Source organism: Delphinus delphis, chromosome 7 (genome assembly GCF_949987515.2).
Source record: "Delphinus delphis chromosome 7, mDelDel1.2, whole genome shotgun sequence".
Lineage (NCBI taxonomy): Eukaryota > Metazoa > Chordata > Mammalia > Artiodactyla > Delphinidae > Delphinus > Delphinus delphis.
In genome coordinates, this window is record NC_082689.1 from 110,152,516 (window position 1) to 110,172,973 (window position 20,458).

General features: G+C 60.9%; 1 protein-coding gene across 4 annotated transcripts in view; it reads right to left on the reverse strand.

The window, feature by feature from the left end:
- Window positions 1-358: 358 nt before the first annotated feature.
- Window positions 359-20,458, reverse strand: part of HS6ST1 (heparan sulfate 6-O-sulfotransferase 1) — a 43,435-nt gene continuing 23,335 nt past the window's right edge. Inside the window, exons 2-4 of one of the 4 annotated variants that reach the window (XM_060017009.1) lie at window positions 3,045-4,104; window positions 1,659-1,742; window positions 359-1,332 (exon numbers count right to left, since the gene is read on the reverse strand). In XM_060017009.1, coding sequence (XP_059872992.1) covers window positions 3,396-4,104 — 709 coding nt within the window. In that variant the 3' untranslated portion in view covers window positions 359-1,332; window positions 1,659-1,742; window positions 3,045-3,395. Of the gene's footprint in view, window positions 1,743-3,044; window positions 4,105-20,458 lie in introns of all 4 variants that reach the window. The other 3 variants (XM_060017010.1, XM_060017008.1, XM_060017007.1) reach the window with 3 other exon arrangements.

Genomic DNA, 20,458 nt, shown 5'->3' on the forward strand with positions numbered 1-20,458 from the left:
GGTCACAGAAACATTCTGAGGACACTGCACGGACCACCGGAGAATCTGGATGCGGGCTGTGCATCAGCTAATATTATGTTAAAGTTTAGGAATGTGATAATGGTTGTGTGTGTGTGTGTGTGTGTGTGTGTGATGCGTGTGCACAGAGACAGAAAACGAGTGGGAGTGCAGGATAACAAAACGTGACACGTGTTAATCCAGGGGGATCTCAGCTAAGGGTTTATGGTGTCCACGACCTGCTCTCTCAACCTGTCATTGGCAATGTTTCAAGATCGAAGTTGAGGGGAAGGAGGCTCAGAAGGTAAGCACACGATGCCTGCGCTGCTCTGTCTGTCTTCCCTTAAGCGGGCCTCGTCTTTTCAAGTCCTATCATTAATGACTGATAAGTTATTCTTTTTTTGGTCACGCCGCGCGGCTTGTGGGATCTTGGTTCCCTGACCAGGGATGGATTCTGGGCCCTCGGCAGTGAAAGTGCAGAGTCCTAACCACTGGACCGCCAGGGAAGTCCCTAAGTTATTCTTCGCGGTGATGACAGTCACATTTCTTACTTTCACAAAGCAAGGCTTAGTGACACAGTGTGTTAACTCCTCTCTTACTGGGCTGCCGCCTGCTCCTGAGGGGAGCCCGTCTGCTCCTGTGTGATTCCTGTGAGCTCACAGATGCTCATTTCGAAAATCAAACCGGGACGGCGCCACGCCAGGCGCGTTGCTATGTGACCACAGACCACACACACCAGCGCTCCTTTTCAGGGTTTATTTCATCTGCTAACATTCATCTTGACCTAGACAAAAACAATTAGATGATTATGACTTGCGTTTCCATCATCAACTCATTTTTTTGTATGAGTCACCAAAAGGTTTCTTCTCAACACTTTTTTTTTTTTTTTAATAAGAAGCTATAAATAAATAAAGCTTTAAACGCTCCTGGGTTCAAGTTAAACTCTTCCAGTTCCCAAGACGTTCACAGACTCATTGCTTGGACAGTTCTCTCGTCCCTCACGCCTCCTCCGAGAGAGGACATCGAAGGCCTGGGGTGGTGGGAGCGGGGAGCTGTTCACTCACTGCATGTTTGCTTCTGTCCCTCAGCCCTGGGAAGAGCCCTGGGGAGGCCATCCCTTCCCTGGAGCCCCAGCCCGTGGTGTTGGAGGAGATGCTGCAGGCACAAGAAGCCTTTACCTCAAAGCAGGCGTCCTGAGCCGGCAGTGCTGGACGGGAGACCCAAGTGGCCGAGGGGCACTGCCAGCTGGTGCTGTCACTGGCACCCCTGCCTGGATGCTGGCCGGAGCCAGGACCTCCTTCCAGATGCAGTGAAGAAACCGAGGAGACCGTGTGACTTGGGACAACGGGCCATGAGTTAAAACACTCCATTATGTACAAAACACATCCTGCACTCGGGCCACACCCTCAGGAGCGCACCTCGGGGAGGGCTGCTTGAGCCAGGCCGCTGGCCGGGTGCCCGGGCGGCTCACGCACCACAGCTCTCCTCCCGGTGGGAGGCCACAGCAAGCCCCTAGCGTCGCGGGTGCTTGTGCAGGACCCCAGAGCTCTCGTGAACGTGTCCCGCCCTCCTCCCTGGAGCGCGCCCGTCCCAGATGAGTACTGGCGCAGACCCCCATGCTGACCTTCACACCCCTTTAAAAGAGCTGCCTGAGCACTCACCTCCTCAGCATGATGTGTCCGCTCTCGGGGGCCTGTTGACTGCGCTGTCCTTGGACTGCAAGATGAAGTGGCCAGCGCAGGAAGCTGGCGGGCGGGGGCGGGGGAGGGGGGCGGCTCAGGCCAGACAGGCAAAGACTAAAGCACCCTTCCGGTGCTTACGGCTCCCTCATTCCACAGGAGGGCAGCTAGGGTGGCCAAGGGGAACCTGGGGCAGGGAACCCTGGCAGGATCTGCCCATGAGGCTGCCGGGGGCCCGGGGCCCTCACCACCCTCGAGTCTGGCCTGCAGCCGCCGGGCACGTGTGCTTCCTCTCCTGGGGAGACGGGGTGCCCATCCACCTCGGGCGTGGGGCTCACACTCAGCTCCCCAGAACCAGGTCTCGGGCCTCATGTCGTGGGGGGCGGGGCGCACGTCCAGAGGCGACGCTGGCCTGGCCTCCCCGAGCACAGGAGGGATGGGCGTGGGGCAAGTGTCTACAGTGGACTGAACATGGCTTCTCCAATCTGCAGGGCTGCGGGGAACAGGCCTGACCAGCTGGTAGGGGCAAGGGCGCAGGAAAACGCGGGGAGAGCCCGGGGTCGGGGGGCTGTGTATCTGGGTATTAGGGGAGCCACCCAGAGCTGTTTCTTCCAATCCTGGAGGAGAATCTGAAAGCCCGAGTACCCTTTCCTGGCTGTCCTGAACCACCGTGGCCCCAAAGTATGGCTCGTGGGCAGTGGCTGTGGTCTGCAGAGTTCCAGCCAACGGAGGCTTGACTGAACTCTATACACGGGGCTGTGGGGGGAATGGGTCTAAGTCCCACATAAATGTCCAAGTCATGGGCTTGGGGCTGGGGGCAGCCCACTGACAAAGCCCAGAGGGTCAGAAAGGACAATGCAGGGGGAGAGCTCTTGATTTCTGTCCCCCTTCCTGTCTGAGCTGGTCTGGCTGGGACGTCTGCCTGGACACAGGTGGAAGCATCCTCACCTATGGCCTTCCTACTCCTGGGATGCCCTCCGCCCACGCAAGGGGGCAGTGCAGCATGGGGACCATCTCCCCACAGCGCCCCTTGCTCTGGGGACTGAGGAAAACGGGGTGGGGGACCCCAGGTGATGTGCTTTGATCTCTTGACCCGAAGCATGAAGCCACACTGTGGGTTTTGACCTTGGGCTAGAGAGGGGAGTGGGCTTCCCAGGGGCTGGACTAGAGTCTTCTTGGCTTTAGATGGGGTGGGCCCGGGCCCTGACCCTGAAGATGGGTGAGCTGGGAACTCCATTCCTGAGGCTACCTCAGAGGGCTGTGTCTCCACGCAGGCCTTGGGGCCAGGGGTTCCCTGGAGGCTGAGCTACCTGCAGGGGGGAGTGGAGGGGGGGGGGGGGCGTGTGCCTGGTGGGCGTGACCACACACCTGGCCTGGCAGGTCCGCCTTCCACTGCATTGGATTTTTCTAGTCTTCAAACCTGTGGCCGTTGTGACCAGGAGGACGGGAGAGCGGGGACGTACCTGCTCCCAGCCCTGCAGGCCTGACTGGGGGGTCCTCCAAGCACCCTTCCCTCTGACCCAGTGGGTTCCCACGTTGATTTCTCAGAGCCCCGGCCTGGGAGGGTGGGAAGAACCGACCCACCAGGCCCACCCCTTCCCCTCCCTCAACCGTCCGTCCGTCTTCTGGCAAGCGGACGGGGGTCCTCTTCCCACGGAGTTCTGGGGGCCGAGTGTGTTGGTCAGTCTGCCTGGTCCCACCTGCCCCCGCCGGCCGCCACTACCACTTCTCGATGATGTGGCTCATGTAGTCCTCGGTGGGCACGCGGCCGGGCTCCTCGGCGTCCCCCCGCGGCGGCGCCTCCTTGGCCCGGTGCAGCAGGCGCTCCTCGCGGCTCCGGAGGCGCTGCTGCCGGCGCTCCAGCTGCCGCCTGTACTGGTAGCGCTGCTGGAAGAGGTCCCTGGCGTAGTCGTAGAGCTGCACGTCCAGGTCGTTGAGCTCCTCGATGCGCCGGATGGTGTCCTCGCCCACCTCCACGCCGCCCGCCCGCGTGCTGTTGTACTGCATGAAGGGACGGATGAACTTGAGGTTGAACGTCCGCTCGAACAGGTACTGCGTCTTGCGCTGGAACTCGGTCAGGCCGAAGAAGGCCATGCCCCGCAGGTTCTTCTTGGCGCTGTCCAGCAGCAGCTGGGCCCGCTTGCCCTCGGGGATGAAGGACAGGTTGTAGCAGCCCACCAGGCTCAGGTCGGCCAGCATGCGCACCTGGCGGTTGCTGGCCAGGTTGTAGGGGCAGTCCATGAACTCCTGCAGCGTGCAGCCCGACCAGTCCGTGCCCTCGTAGCAGGGCGGCAGCTCCTCGGGCGTGGGCGTGCGCCCGTCGCACATGTGCAGCGATGTCTTCCACGTGGCCCCCCGCTGCACGTGCCGCCACTCGCTCAGGTAGCGGGACACGGGGTCTCGCAGCAGGGTGATGTAGTAGAACTTCCTGCAACGAGACGGGGAGCGGGGGGGAGGTGAGGCCGGGGCGTCAGGCAGGGGTGGGGCATGTAGGGACCACTGGGGGGTGAAGGAGCGGGGAGGCTGCAGCCCTGAGTCGGATGGCTCTGCTCAGCGCCTATGCTATGCGACCCCCGGGGAGTGGCTTCACCTCTGAGATTAGCCATCACATCTCAGGTCTCCAAAGGCCCACTGCTGAATGAGAAACCCGGGTGTGAGATGTGATGTAACCCACAAAGGTCTCAGGCCACCACCACAATAACAAGCGTGACCGCTGCAGTGTCCTGCAGGGCCCAGCCCTGGTGCCCTCCTGAACCCTGGCCCAGGGTCTCCTCTGGGGCCTTCCCCCGAGCCCCAGGCGTGCCCTCCTGCCTCGCACCTTGGGAGGGGCAACCTGACTTTGCCCTGCAGGGCATGGAGGAGAGTGGCCCCAGGGTCCACACTACCTGGTACCAGACGTTTAGAGAGCTGTCACAGTGGCAGGCTTGGTGCAGCCCAAGGGGCCACTGAAAAGTCACTCACAGTCCCAGGCTGCACGGCAGGTCTGGGCCAGGGCCTCCCACTGGGCCCACTCCACCCCAGCCTCCTGCAGAGCTCCAGTGGGGGAGGGGCACCAGGAGACCACCCAGCCCCCGGGGTGAGCCGTAACTCATAATTTTTATCGTCTCCCAGGAACTGTTCCAACCCCCAAGGAGTTGGGCACCAATGCCACCTCCCCACGCTGTGGGTAAGAGGCATCCGTCCGTACCATGGGAGAGCTGACTCAAGGAGGGCTGTGCCCCCTTCTCCTCGCTCCCTCGGGGTGAGAGGCAGCCGGGGTGATTCAGGGCCCTGCAGGGTGTGCTGTGATGATCGGCCCCAGTGCCAGGAACTGTGACGGGCCTGGTGGGTGTGGGTCGCCCCGGGGGGGGGTTGCGGCTCTTCTCGGAGCCCCACCTCCAGGGCTGGCAGAGCAGCTGCCTGTGCAGGTGGGGCAGGTCCCAGGCCAAGGGGAACCAGGGCCTGGGGCGAGCAGCCTAGAGTGTCCTCGGAAGTGGGCAGCAGGGGCCCACTGGGTCCCCACACACCACTCCTGGGGGGGTCCATCCCCCCTCCCCCGGCCCCTGCCTGATGGCAACATGGAAGCTGCCCCCACACTGCCCCCTCCTCACCGAGGCCCAACAAGAGCAGCCCTCGCACTGCCCTCTGGGAAGCCACGGGGGCACAAGACACGTCGCAGGGTCTGGCAGTGCCCTGATCTGACCGCATCTCCCAGGGGGCAAGGGGGCCCTGGGGTGCGGGCATGATAACTAGCAAGGGCGAAGGTGACGGGGTACCACCGGGGGTCACCCCAGCCTTAGGGGGGCACATTCAGAAAACCGCAGGAATGGCAGACAGTGGGAGAAGGCCTGGGCAGAGGGCACCCAGGGGGCTGGGGGAGGGAGTCCACAGGGAGGAGACGGCAGGGTGAGCATCCTGACTCCTGGGCCCTCCGCGAAGCCTGGGCTCTCCCGTCTGTGCCTCGGGCCCCCGTCAGCTCTCATGCGCCCCGCCCCAGCCCAGGTGCTGACAGCGCGCTCCTGGCCTCTGCAGGCAGTCATGTCCCAGCCCCTGGGGTGGGGTGGGGGTGGCTGGCAGCCCCGATGTGACCCCCTCCCCCAGCTCCTGTGGAATGTGCCCTGGTGGCTCTGGCTGCCCCTGGGAGAAGAACAAAGGCCCACCTGTGCCCTCCCAGCTCCTCTCTGACTGCTGGGACTGCCCCCCCCCCCCCCCCCCCCCCGCTTGCTGGCTCCCAAGAAGACACCCCAGGGCCTTTGCACGAACCCTGTCCTCCCTCTATTTCATCAGCTGACTCTGACTCATACCCTAGACCTCAGCCAGAACCACTTCCCAGGGAAGCCTCGTCCTGCAGACACGGCTCCCTCTTGGGCTTCTGTCACAGTGGTAACTTTCCACTGACCTCTCAGCTCACCCTGCGGTAGGGAGGGGGCGGCGGGGAGCTGGTTCCTGTGTGTGCGCCGAGCAGGGCCGTGGTGCCTCTCTGGGGACAAGACTGGGATGGGCCAGATGGTCCAAGACAGAAGGTGCCTCGGGGCAGGCCCCGAGGAGGAAATGAAGCCTTGAGAGGTTAGGCAGCTACCTGGAGGCCCCCAGTGGCTTCAGCACTGGGGTAGGGCGGGAGGCCAGGCCCCTCTCTGCAGACCCTGGTTAGGTGGACTGGCACGGGTGACAAAGACCTTCAACACAGTCAGGACGAGGAGGTCAGTTCATCCCAGGGCCAGCTTTCTAGAGACCTAGTATATGACACTTATAAATCCTGACCACGACAACTGCTTCTAAAGAGACCACGACAGACAGGCAGACACAGAGATACACCTAGAAACGCACGTGGACAAACACAGTGCTGCGTGCAGGCTGCTGGCACACACCGTGTCCACTGCTGAGCCCGGCTGGTCCCTTGTCCCGTCCTCGGCCCTCCCCACCCCGTGTGCACACGGGCAGGCCAGCGTGGTAGATTCTCCTGGACACAGAAAACCAGAGTATGACGTGTCAGCGGACAAAGATTTGTCTACGTGGCCCCACCGAAGCCACTCGGGGTTCAACCTGGTTGCAAGGTGACCTCTGATGGCAAGAACTCACGGTGCACAGCGGGGCACCAGCGCCCGCCCCAGCGTCTGTGTCCCCACAGGCCTCTGCAGTCGCGTAGGCCTGGAGCCCTGCGTCAGCACTTGTCACCGCCCACCACGAGGGCAGGCTTGGAGAAGCCCAGCTGCCCCCCAGACCCTCACGGATCTCAATGCACCCTTGAGAGGGGGACGGGGCCGCTAGCCCTCCTGCGGCGTGCCGGAGCCAGAGCCGACTGAGCCCCCTGGGCCCCTGGGCTCACGCTGACCCCCGCGGCTCCCCTGTGTACCACATGGGTGCTGAGTGGGACGGCCTTGCTCATCGCTGCGTCCCTGGGTGCTGGCCTGGCTGAACAGGAGCAGGGGCTCGCCCGTGGTGACCGGGGCGGTGGTGTTCGGATGGGCCGTGCTGAGCCTTCTCTGTTCAGGACGTTGCCGGGCCCTGGGCCCCCGATTCTGTCCTCCCAACACGGCCTGTGGAGACTAAGGGTCCAGGCAGACCCTAGACCCTGTGTGAGGGGCCAGCGGCCCCCGGTCGCTGCCCAGCCCCAGCCCCGCTCCTGCCTGGACGGCACGGGAGCCCTGTGGGTGCGCACCCCTGACCTTGGGTGGCCTCCTCAGGAGCGCATGTGCCTGACCCCCAGCTCCGCTTGCTGGTCCACCCTGGCCCTTGCCTGCTCCGCTGTCCTGACACAGCAGGCACCCGTGGCCACAGGCCTGTGCCCCGGCCACCCTCTGTTCAGCACGCCTGCTCCCGTCTCACTCGCTCTGCGCCCCCCTTGCCCGTTAGGCACATCAGCAGACAGGGCAGCTTTCCTGGCCACTGAAGGGGGAGCGAGGGCACTGACTGAAAGTGAGCAGAGGGCAGGTGTGGCGGGGGCAGAAGACCCCCCAGACGACCGACTGTCCACGTCCAGGCAGCTCCCTGCCCAGGACGAAACCAGATGTGTGTTCTCCGGAGGCGCTCATGGCTCAGAGACACGAAGAACTGGGCAGGGGGCCAAACGACGGCCGGCACGCTCATGGGGGACCCAGCTTCTGCCCCAGCCTCACCCCAGAGGAAACTGCAGGGTTTCTGCCCCAGAGCGAAGTTCCCCCTGCACTCACATCTGGGGTCCCCCATAAACAGGGGGTCTTCTGCCTCTCACCCTCCAGCAGGATCTGCCCATCCAGGCCGTCCAACTGCTAACCAACAAGGGTTCCAGAAGGACAGAGAGGACATGGCGGAGGAGATGATGAAAGAAACAATGAGAAGTCAAGCACTTAATTCATTTCGAGCGAAACGGCTCGCCCACTGCCCAGCAAATGAACACGGAGACCAGACCCAAGATTACAGAGATGACGCATGAAGCACGTGGACAGAAAACCAGAACACGTAACGAGTGGGACTCAACTTCTCTATGGAACACCATATGCTAAGAATCAATGGAGCGATGGCTTCAAAATGCTGACGGGAAATAGACCAACTGTATCTCGTACCCAGCCAAGCTTCACACCCGTGAAGCCTTGGGAAATTTATTTTCTGTGAATCCTGCTCTAGGAAGATACTGGAGTATGTATGTCATATAGTAGATGAGAAAAAAAAAAAAGTGTGGGACACAGAAGCTCGAACCCAGGAGAGACCCCAGATGTCCACTGGGCATCCCGCTGGGTCTGTCAGGAGAAGAGGGACGGGGCTTCCAGAAAGAGGGGCCCAGACAGATGACCTGACAAAACACATCACTGGTGGAAAAAAAAAAAGCGAACGGTAGGTACATGGCAGATCTTTGGAATCACCTGGAAAAAAAGGAGTCTATGAAGATGGAGGACAAAGCAAGTAAAAAGTAGGGCTGGGCTTCCCTGGTGGCGCAGTGGTTGAGAGTCCGCCTGCCGATGCAGGGGACGCGGGTTCGTGCCCCGGTCCGGGAGGATCCCACGTGCCGCGGAGCGGCTGGGCCCGTGAGCCATGGCCGCTGAGCCTGCGCGTCCGGAGCCTGTGCTCCGCAACGGGAGAGGCCACAGCAGTGAGAGGCCTGCATACCGCAAAAAACAAAAAAAGAAAAAAAAAGAAAAAAAAAAGGAGGGCAATCGTTAATTCTAGGAAAAACGAAAAGTTACATTAAAAAAAAATGAAGTATGTTACTAGGCTCAGAAGAAAACAATGGTTTTAGAGACATCATGATATAAACAGTGGTAAGTGATTGAATAAAAACTTGAGCTTTAACTCTCCTTGGAGAATGGGTGGGGTGTGGAGAAGGATAAGGGCAAAAGAACACTTCATCTATCAAAACAGAAAGTACACAGATAACATTTAAATCAATGAAACAAGAAATATCACTATACATGACTCAGAAACTTGGAAGTCAATACATGAAGGCTACCAAAAAGGGGTGCAAGAGGTCCTTTGGGGAAGCTGGAAAGGAAAAGTAGATCTGTTGGTTTTTATCATAAACCGCTTGGAGCTATTTGTCTTTAAGCATGTGTGAATTCTTGTAACTAAAAACACTAAAACAATGTGGAAACAGGCTTAAAAAGAAACATATGGAGAGATGCTCCCCTTCATTAGTCATCGAGGGAACAGCACACTCCGCCACAACGTGATACCCACTGGAGCAGCAAAACAAAGTGGGGCAAGGCCAACTTCTGACAAATGCTTACCGGGACAGCTGTTGTGGAGCGACTTCACGGGTAGGCGGAGGGCGCACACACGCTCACCCCGTGACCCTCACACTCACCACGCCCCCACGAGTCCTCTCTAGGCACACGTCATGGGGAGGCCTCGCCCATGCGCCCTGGGAGATGTGGACAAGACAGTCCACAGCGCTCTGCTGGTGAGAGCCCCAAACATCCACCGCAGAGGCATGCGTACACCAATGGGGTACATTCTTCCAACAGAACACTGCCCAGCAACAGACAGGAACAAACGACAGCGACTCACGGCAGCTCGGGTGAATGTGATGAATAAGATGTTGCAGAAAGAATGCAGATAAGAATATGTAACAGAGTGCAACGATATGGTTTATCAAGTTTCTAAAAAGAAAACCCAAGAAAATGCTATTTAGTGATACGTACACACGTACTGAAAACAGTGGCAAGAAAAAGGTGATGAGGGGAAACACAGGAGCCCTCCAGTCAGAGCTTAGCCTTGGTGTCTCGGGGGGCGGTGGCGGGGGAGGCAGGGAATGCGCTAGCCCGTGGTGGCGTCCATGGCACTGATCACGCCCTCGTGCTTAAGGCAGGAGCGAGGGTGCAGGCGTGCATCCTTGGGCTTTATTCCCTATGTACGTTCACGCAACTTCTTTTGTATTTCCCAAACACTGTGTGATAAGGAAAGCAGTGTTAAAACCAAGGTTTTCCAGGGCGGCCTGCGAGGCCCCTGCTGGCCTTGCAGGTGGACCAGCATTCTTGCCAAACCTGGAGCCTCAGTTCCTCAAAGCGTCTGGTGTCCCCTCCCACCTCTGTGCCAGCCAATTCCAGGTGTCTGCAGCCCTTTCCTTACCCCTGACCCCTTCCTACATGCTCATGTGAGTAGGGAGTGGCTCCACGGGGGAGGGGAGGACCCCTTGGGGGCATCACCTCTGGGGACTGTGAGGGTGGCCAGTCTTCTGGGTCAGTCGGGGCCGCCCTGTGGCGTGTGAACTAACCACATGATGCTGAGCCAGCTGCTCCTGCCTCCGGGAAGGAACCACAGCTCCTCCGGAGCTGGAGCTCCCAGCTGATGGCCGGCTTCCCATCCAGGAGGGCCTTGGGGTGCAAACAGTGCGCCCCACCCCCTGGGGCTCCCCTTTCCTGCTGCCAACCCAAAGGCGGGAGACCAGGGACCCTGTTTAGTGACTTGGCAGGCAAATTATGCTCTGTCAGGGTGGGAGGCTTCTGGCATCTTCTGCAAGCACAGCCCTAACTCAGATCTTGGCCTAAGTGGGAGCCCACTGTACCCCAGCTTCCCGGGCAGGTCTCCGTGGAGCAGGGCTGCCTGCTACGTCCCAGGAGAGACCCAGGGAGCGGCGCAGAGCACGCCCCAGCCCAGACCGTCCTGCCTGTGAGTCGGGGGCAGGATTCACAGCGCTGTCACCCTAGCGGGGCACACACTGGGACCGGAGGGATGACAAGGAAGCCCTGCTCACACCTCTTCCTCTGAAGCTTCCACCACTGGCTGCTCGCCACCATCTAGCCAGCCAGCCGGCACCCCACACGGTCCACTGCTGGCGGCAGGACGTGGCATGAGGTCGTCCCTCTGCAGCTGTGTGCAAGGTCATTTGGGCCGCCACCATGCGCCATCCCTCTCCCCAGGGTCTTCACCCCACCCTCTCACCCCAATGAGGGCAAGCTCTTGGAAGGCAGGCCTATGTACTGGGGACACCGCAGTGCCCTGCTCAGCGCGGGACAGCCCATGGCATCCAGGGCCCACTGCCCCGCGGTGGGCTGGGTGGTGGCCACGGGAGTGTGTTCAGTGCCCAGGCTCGGCCGAGGGTGCACGTGCGGCCTGTGCACAGGGAGGGGGCCTCACGCTCAGTACCTCTGCCTTCAGCACCCAAGCTGCCCACGGAACCCATTGGATTGGGGGCTGTCCCCCGGGAAGTGGGTGGAGCCACAGTGGGAACAGCTGCAGCTGGGTGGGCGGAAACGGGGTGAGGAAGGAGTTGGAAGCCTGTGGCCCTGCCCTGGCACTCCATGGACGCACAGCAAAGGACATAAACCAGCAATGCCCCCAGGGCCCTGACAACGGCACCAGTGCCCACTGCCAACAGGCTTGTGACGTACCAGGCAGAGCCCGGGACCCAGGCACTGCTCCCCTTTCACAGAGGATAAGCCCAGGCTCAGAGGCGGGCAGGGCTCTTAGAGCGCTCTGGGCTGCGTCGGGCGGAACCAACAAGGGCAGCAGGAGGTGATGAATGGCACCGCTCACCAACGGGGCAGGTCAGGAAGGCTTCTCAGAGACGGTGGGGACACAGCCCTTCGTGACCTGAGAAGGGGGCAGAGCAGGCTTGAGGTGCAGGCGGGGCCGGACAGAGAAGGGCCTTGTTCATTTATAGGAAAACAAGCTCGGATGGGAAGTGGAACAGAGTGCAAATTCACGTGGATTCAAAGACAGAACATAGGACTTCAAAGAAACTTCATGTCGTGAAACAATTCTAGCCTGCCCGGTCTACCACCGCTCCCAAGAGCCCACACGTGAACCGACCGCGTCACGCTTCCTTGCATTTAATTACGCCCTGTTTAATGCTGTCTGCGACCTGGGCTGTTCCGACGTTTTTGTGTGCCCTGGTTCGGTGCATCCCACCATCATGTACATCCTAGTGAACGAGGAATGTGTTTTGTTCTTGGGTGCAAACACTGCTGTCAGGGAGCGGCCAGCTCTGAAGTTTTAAGAGTCTGAGTTCTCACGGGACCAGCAGCCAGGAAGCCCTGCTTTATTGATGACAAACACTCAGACGGCCTCTGGGAAGATTCTGCAAGGTGCAGCTTTGCGCTCCTTCCTTGGAAGGTGACAGCTGCGAGGCGGCTGAGTGGCAGGGGCTGGGGGGCCTGCCCTGCCGCAGGGCTGGGATCAGGGAGAGGGCCCTTCTCGCTGGCCTCAGAAGCCCCTCCCCCTCCTGCCCGCTGCTGTGGGCATCGGGCAAGTCGGAGCTCACAGTCCCGACTGGGAGGCCCGCTCTGTAGCCTGCATACTTTATCAATGATGAGGAAACCTGGCTCGCAGAGATGGGTGGCTGATGCAAGGCTCGGAGGCAGAAACGGCCCCTCCCCTCCCTCGGGTCACACCCATGGCTGGAGGAGCTTCCCTCTTCTGCCCCAAACCCCACTCCTGGCCCTCCTCCTGGGAGCCAGGAGAGCCGGGGTGGGTGCACAATTCTGTGGCTGGGAGAGGGGCTGGATCAGCAATTACGCTTCCAGAAGGAGTCTGCTCTAAAGAGAAGGGCTGAGATGTGGCAAGTCTGCTGCAGGATGCTGGTGGCATGCCGGCCATTACAGGAGACACGGACGCAGAAGTCAGTGGCAGACACACACGGCAGACGGTCCTGCAGCCAAGGGCGCAGGTGCTCGCAAGGCTGCTGGTGCACAGAAGGGCCTGTGCCTACCTGTGCGGAGACAGAAGGCGTTATTAAGTGGCTCTCCGGAGATCGAAACTATGGATTTCCCCCAACATTTTATTATGAGAAACTCAAACGTAAAGAAAAGTTGAAAGTTCAGTGAACACTCATATGCCCAAATGGGTGACACTAACATTTTTGGGGATTTCCCGGGTGGTCCAGTGGTTAAGAATCCAACTTCCAATGCAGGGGACGTGGGTTTGATCCCTGGTCAGGGAACTAAGATCCCACATGCTGCGGGGCAACTAAGCCCATGCACCACAACCACTGAGCCCATACACCACAACTAGGGAACCTGTGTGCCGCAACTTATGAGCCTGTGCGCCACAACCAGAGAGCCCACATGCCGCAACTACTGAGCCCACGTGCCACAACTAGAGAAGCCTGTGCGCCGCAACAAAGACCCAGTGCGGCCAAAAAAGAACACAACAGAAAAACAAAAAAACTCCATTTTCTTCTTTACATACTCTATTGCCTGCAGTGAGCACACGTCATTTACGTAACTGAAATCAAGTAATAAAGGTTATAAAACATCCCTGTTGCTTGGGGTGCAAAGAGGCCATCAGAAACAGTCAGCTTTGCAAGCTCTGTGCTCACGTGTCCTCTGTGATAGGACGCCAGCTGCCCGCTCCGCTCCGGGCTGGGGGCTCCAAGGGCAGGGCTTTTGTGAACAAGGCTCTAACTCAAGGAACAAACTCAGACCCTGAAACGAAGGTGGATTTTTCTACCAGTGCTAGCAGAGCTGCAGCTCCCTAATTGCGGGTGAGGACACCGTTATTTAGCATTAGAATTACAACCTTTTTTTTTTTTTTTAAAGAAATACTGTTGTATTACTTCCAGATATACAGTCACTGAAAAAAAATTAATGCCATAGGGGGATTGGCTTCACTGCCACTTTCTCCCCCAGGACGAGCTTTGGGGTCCCAGAGCAGCAAGGGAAACTCTGTGAGGGGTACCTGAGGCCCCCTCTACCCCAACTCTGTACTGTGGTCTCCCAGGGACCAGGAGTCCCTTCATGAGGACAGAGGCCACACTGTGAAGCCAGTATCCAGACGGTTAATTTTCAAAAAAAACCATACTCTGAGAGGTCTCCGGAACTTCAGAGGGAGGACCCCGGGGAGAACTTGCCATGGGGCCTGCTCAGGGGTGCAGGAACCTCCCAAAGCTTTGCTCTGATGAGCGTCCCACCCCAGGGCCCGGGGAGCATCCCGGGGTGGGGGTGCCGGCTTGCTTTCCAAGGTCTGGGTCCCCCTCCCAGCAGGAAGATGACACCCTTCGGGAGGTCATGGCGTGTACCACCTTGGTCATTAGGTCACTGAGTTGGGCCCTCGTCAGCACTGCGTGCTGCTCACCTAGGCCAGGTGCCCCCCAGAGCCCACGGCTGAGGGAGCAGCGTGGGCCCATGTGAGAGGGGCCCGCTGGGAGGAGAGGCGGGCCCTGCTCTGAGCGGCATGGCTGGGGAGCTGGACCATCCCCGGCAGCACAAGAGTGAACCAGCTGATGGAACGGACAGTCTCTACTGGCTCTGGCCAGCACTCACCTCCCTGCACCAAAGCACGGCGCCCCTCCCGGGTACCTGCAGGAGAAACCCAGCTCAGCAAGCGCTGAGCTGGCAGTGCGGGCTGGGGAGCCCCTCTCCAGATGCAGGTAGGAGACGCTGGCCTCAGGCCTTTCTTCCTGGGCAACGTGTCCGCTGAGCGGCTATGAACTCATAGCTGTTATTTTTGTCGATTAACTGACTCTCTTTCCCAAAATACCTGGCTTGGGAGAGCAGCCCCGCGGCATCAGTGGTCAGGTGCTGTGCGCACACAGGCGGGCCAGTCCTCCCAGAGCCCCTGCGCCCCAGACAGGCAGAGTCTAAAGCGGACACGGTCCTTGGCAGGACCAGAATGGAAGCTCTGGGGCTGGCGCAGGCCCCTCGCTGGTCGTCCCAGCTGGACGGGTGGCGAGGAGAATGCCGGCCCAAGGCCACCTGGGCACGGGAGCCCTGTCGTCCTTCCCCAGCAGGCTGGGGCCCAGCTGGCCTCACAGCTCTGCTCCCTGCCCTGCCCACCTCCAACAAGGTGGGAAGGCCCTCCTTGGCTCACCCAGGGAGCTGAATTCTTACGGACAGCGGGGAGAGAGTCCGGCTACTGGGAGTGGCGCTCACGTGGGCCCCCAGGTGGCTCCACAGGTTTAGGAAACAGCATGGAAATCCCTGAGGAGAAAGAAGCCCAGGAAGTGTCTCATAGCCCGGTGTGGCTGTGTGACTAAGCTTGGCCATCAGGATGTCCTTAGAGACAGCTCCCCCCACACCGTTCTCCTGTTGGCTGCAGCACGCATGTGACTGCAGAGGGCCAGCAGTCGTCTTGGACCGTGAAGCAGAAGGCTTGCTTTCTGGGGATGGTAGGGCCAGAGAAAGAGCCTGGGTTCCTGGCGCTTCTTCCGGCTGCACCACCTGCCTGGCCTGCCTACGCTGGGCTCCTTTTCAAAGAGAGAGGAATCAACTGCTACCCTACTCCATCTACTCCGGACCAATGCACGAGGACCCAGGCACGATCAGCGGTGAGTCCAGCCAGGTCTGGGGCGAGGCATTCATTTAGTGAACCCTCGAGGCTTTACCCTGGTCATCCCGGACGCTGCCAGACACCCTACAGGAAGAAAATATTCCCATTTTGCACATAAGGAAACTGAGGTCCAGAAAGGTTCAACAGCAAACCTGGCCACAGAGCTGGCTGGTGGCAGTGCTGGGATTGGAGCTCAGGCCCCCGGAGCCTGTAACCGCCTGGGGAGAACTGGTCACCTGCTGAGCCACTGGCCCCAGAAGGCACATGAACACATCACCTGGCAAGGCTGGCCCTGGCCACCTGCTGACCACTTGCCAAACAGCAGTCAGGAGAGCTGGTATTTTTAACTAAACTATGGACTCAATTTACGATCCATTTCCTTTAAAGTACAGTGAGTTAATTAAGAGTCAGAGCGGTCTGCATAAAGAAAAAACACATCCAGACCTGCAGGGAGGACGAACCAGCCCCGAGGAGAACCACTTTACCCAGAAGCTGTGACCGTCTTCCTGATGGCCGCCCCGGGAGGGGAAGAGCCAAAGTCCTGGGCTTTGCCCGGCCCTGGACTTGGGCACCTTGGCTGTGGGATGCGGGGCGGGCCTCCCAGACAGGTTCTCCTCTGGTTCCAGCCCCGCTCCAGCCCTGCCTCCTGCTGGCTGATGACACTAATGCAGACGCAGAGCTTGGGGGAGGGCTTGACTCTCATGGGGCCCCGTGTCCCTGCCAAGGCAGGAGCGGCAGGGCTGAGAGCCGGGCTGCCGTGAGCCCGCACTGAGCCCAATGCCTCCGCGGCCCTGCCCCTATGCCCTTGCCCCCCACCCCAGGGGGAAGCCCATGTCCCCAGAAGCTCCCACCTGCAGGAGGAGGGCCCGGCTGGAGGCCCAAGCCTGCTGGGGGCATACAGGCCATGTGGGCCCCCAGCTCCAGATGCAGGCCTTTCTGACCACCTGCTTCCAGGGCCTCTGGGATTCTGCGCCTGGAGGGCTGGACACGGCTCGCAGGGGAGTGCTGGCCTGGCCCTCGCACGCAGTGCGCCCACTGCCCCCAGGGCCGGTCTGTACAAGCCGCGGGGAGGGGGCCGTCAGAGTTGCGTGAAGGTGCCAGCAGGACCCAAAAAGGGAGTGGGTGAGGGCGAGGGGGCTGTCTGACCCCGGGCTGCAGGACCTGGGGATGGGACCTTCACGGCAAGGACCTTCATGCCCTGCCAGGCATCCTCCACGCGCACATCTCCTGCCAGGCTAAATCCTGCCTGGAGGCTCACACGCTGCCTCCCTACCCACGTGGGTGCCCTGGCTGCCAATTACTGCCTAGTGCTGGCTCAGAGGGGCACTGCTGGGAGCTGAGAGCCCGCATCCCTTCCCTGGGCCAGCAGGGACACACGGGCGCTCTGTCCCAGTAAGGAGACAGTAGGGCGAGGGCTGTCCCTGTGATATGAGGCATCCTCGCAGAGGGGGCGGGCCAAGCGTCAGACTCTGCCGTCCCCACCTCCATGCCAGCCCCTCGGAGCCCGTTACTGCCTCCTGTGCCTCCCAGGCTCCTGCAAGGATTGGCTGAAAGGGAACGTGTCAAGCAGCCTTGCTGCCTAGGCGATCCACAAAGGTGAGGAACTCGCAGCCCGGGGAGGTACAGAGGCGGGGAGCTGGGGGACCACATCCCTCTGCGTCCGGGATCGGCACCCTGCCTGGGACCCCACGGCCCCCTCCCGTTGGACTTATCCTTTCCTCCGTCACAGGAGCGCGTGCTGTGTGTGGGACCGGTGCAGCCCTGCCCTCCTGCAGCATCTGAAGGACTGGACCTGTGACCGGGAGACACCCAGATGAACAAGCGCTAAGAGATCGGGTGCCGGATGCAGGGTCAGGGTCAGGCAGGGCCTCTAAGGTGTGGCATCTAACCTCAGCTCCCAAGGAGGAGGCCCCGCAGAGGGCAGGGGTGGGGGTGGGGCAGCACTCCTGCAGAGGAGAGGCCCAGGGCAGGCCGGGGGCAGGCACACCACGGCACAGACCAGCTCATCTAAGTGCACAGGTTGGTGAGAAGCAGAAAGGAGGTCTTGGGTTCAATGAGGAAAGGACGTTATCAAACCGTGGGAAAAAGGAAATTCCCGTCCTTGTTTCAAAATTCCAAGTGGCTGAAAAAATCCCTATGAAGGAAGCCGAGCGTTCTGAGTTCAGGCTTCGGAAGCACCTCTGCAGTCGGCTTCCCCCTCCCCGACAGCACCTAGAGCTCCGTGGGCGGATGAAAAGCTTCCCTTGATTTCTACACAACGTTAGCACAATTTCAGGGCAGCAGAGCAGGCTACCTCAGCCCCTGGCTCCGCGGCCCAGAGAATCCGAGGCACTGCCGATCGGGTGGGGGACGGCAAGGGGGTCCCCAAGGCAGGAGGGCCGCCCGAGTGCATTCCAGGGGCTGCAGCCCCTGCCTCCCCCTCAAGGCAAGGACCCCACGTCTGCAGGAAGCTTGAGCTTTTCCTCCCCAGCCCCCTGACCTCTGTGATCCCACTGGACCCTCACAAGGCCCCCCAGGACAGCCATGGTGTGACTTAACCACCAGGCCAACACACACTGGGGGGAGCTGTGCGCACCGAAGGGAGGAAAGGCCCAAAGCCAGAGCTGGGTACCACGAGGGGCAGAGCTGGTGGCCGCAGGTGTGGCCGCAGGCTGGTCCTGCCTGGGCCTCCAGCCAGGCCCCCAGCACGTCTGCCCTCCTGGCTCCAGCCTGTGTGCCGGTCACTCTCCATTCCTGACCAGGGGTGATCGCCCTGCAAGAACCTCTCAGTGGACACGTCCAGCAGTGGGGGCTCGGGTGCCCCGCCCACGAAGGTGCAGGTGAGGCCTCCTTCCCAGATGCACACAGGGACAGAGCGTACTGTGCCTGGCAACGGCGCACAGACCCACGACAGGCCTCCCACAGCACTGATGCCGGGCCCCTGACCACCCCTCCTGGCAGGTGACCAGAAAGGCTGCGGCTGCGGGGGGTTCTGGGAGCCCTGCCCAGGGTCGGGGCCACAGGAGGATATACTGGCAATGTCCTCCCAGCTGAGGTAAGGCTTACGCCCCACCTACCCAAGCACGGGCCTTTCCAGAGACGTCCCCTCCAATGAGCAAAGGATGGCTTTCTGGGAGCTTGTCTGCCGTTCCCAAACCCTGAGGTGTGGCCTCAGCCTCGGACTGTCGACCGAGTGTCACAAGCGGTGCTCCTCCGGGCTGTCCGAAGGCCGTGGGGAGCCTCCCTCCACCCCCCAACTCCACCAGGCTCCCGCCTGGGCTCCCGGGCGGTGCTCCAGCTAAGGGGGCGCTGCTCGGGACGTGACCCAGCCCGGCACTTGCGGGGCCCCGCGGGGCTGCCGTTCACATCTCGTGCCTGCCCCCCCGGTGCTTTCTGGCTTTCGACACCGGCGGGGAGGCTTCCCTTCCATCTGAACACGCACGCCCCCGCCCCGGGGAGGAGGGAAGGTGACCGAGCCCTGCTCCGTCCCCGGGTGGGGACGTGCGCTCACCGACTGGGCCCGAGACCTGCCTCCAGAGCCTTCATCTCACTCGTTCTGCCCGCAGGCCTCTGCTGGCGCTTGTCCCCCTCGTCCTCCCAGCCTGTAACCGCCGAGCGTGGCCCCGGGCACACAGCACGCACGCCCGGCTCCCCCTGCCCCGGCCGTAGCCTCTGGGTCTCTGTGCCAGGGACGCATGCTACGGCAGTCAAGACCCAGCACAGAAGGCCCACGCGGCGGGGCACAGCTCAGTGGACACGGCCCCCGCCAGGTGACAAACAGTTCAGGGCCTACAACGAGCTCAGGGAACTCGAAACCTACGCCCGGTGACTCCACGGCAACAGGGACAGCCCTTCTGGGGACTCTGCACGACACAGGAACACACGTACGTACGCGTGGTGAGCAAACGCACCACATCAAAGCTCACGTTACAGCTTGACGCCAGCTCTGGAAAACACAGAAACTGGGCGCAGGGGAAAGACGGGGCAGAAACACAACACACGCCAAACGTGGAGGGGGCTCGTCCCCGGGCCTGGAGCTCTGGGCAACTTTTTCTTCCGCTTTCAGTTTTTTGTATTTTTCCAATTTCATACAACCAAGCCTGTAATTACAAAACAAACAGATTAAAGGCCTTCTGTGTACCTGATCTAACCTGATTTTCTCACTAGAGGTTCGGAGTCAGAGGCCTGGGAGGCCCTGGGCCTCCCCCGTGGCTGTGCAGACGTCTCCAAAGCCACGAGACCACCAGTCATCCGCCTGTTTGGGGGTCAGGAGGGCCGGAGCTGGTCTGGGGACCACTGGGGGCATCCGTGGCACCCCCTCCAGGCTCAGCCTGCTGACCCCACGGCTGGGGGCTGGCTTCATGCCCCACAACACGCCTGCTCCCACGAGCGAACCCCTGCGAATCCTTCCCTCTCGCGCGGCCGCACGGAGCCTGTGAACGGAGAGGAGGGGGCTGGCACGTGCCCCCCGCCCCGCGCACACACGTCCTCCCACACAAGCAGAGTCGGCCAGGGGATGATGGCCTCACAAGCTCTTTGAACAGGAACTGTTTTTCCCCAGACACAGAAATCCAGGGCCGAAGCGGCACGCCCCAGACAGGAGCCGCGTCATGCCCAGGCGGACTGCTTTCTCCTGGCCTGTGGGCCCTGCGCTCCCGGAGGGGCAACCATCCCGTGAGCTGGGAGGGCAGTCACCTCGGCAATGACCCTTGGTCCTGGGGGCCAGAGAAAGGACCTTTCCAGAACCAGGAACCGCCAGGCCGCCTCAGGGGCGCCTCCACCATGTGCTTCTGTGGCTGGCGGTGGGGCGCAGCTGGCACACACTTGCTTTACTCCTGCGACCTCTGGGGCGGGCACCGCTGTCAGATGCCCTCTGCAGACGGGCAAACTTCCGCCGCTGAAGTTCCCCAGTTATCAGGGGCGTCCACCCCCGGTGCGTGTGTCTGCCGCTGACTGACCCCAGACACAGGGTCTCCGGGAGCTGGGGCAGGACGCACCGGGAACGGGGCTCCCTACCTGCCACGAGCTCGGCCACTTAGCTGCTGTGTGGCCCTGACGGGTAACCCAAGGAATGTCTCTGCATCTGTTTCCTCACCACATGATACAGACACCATGCCCCCCACATGAGGGAGGCCATCCGGGGA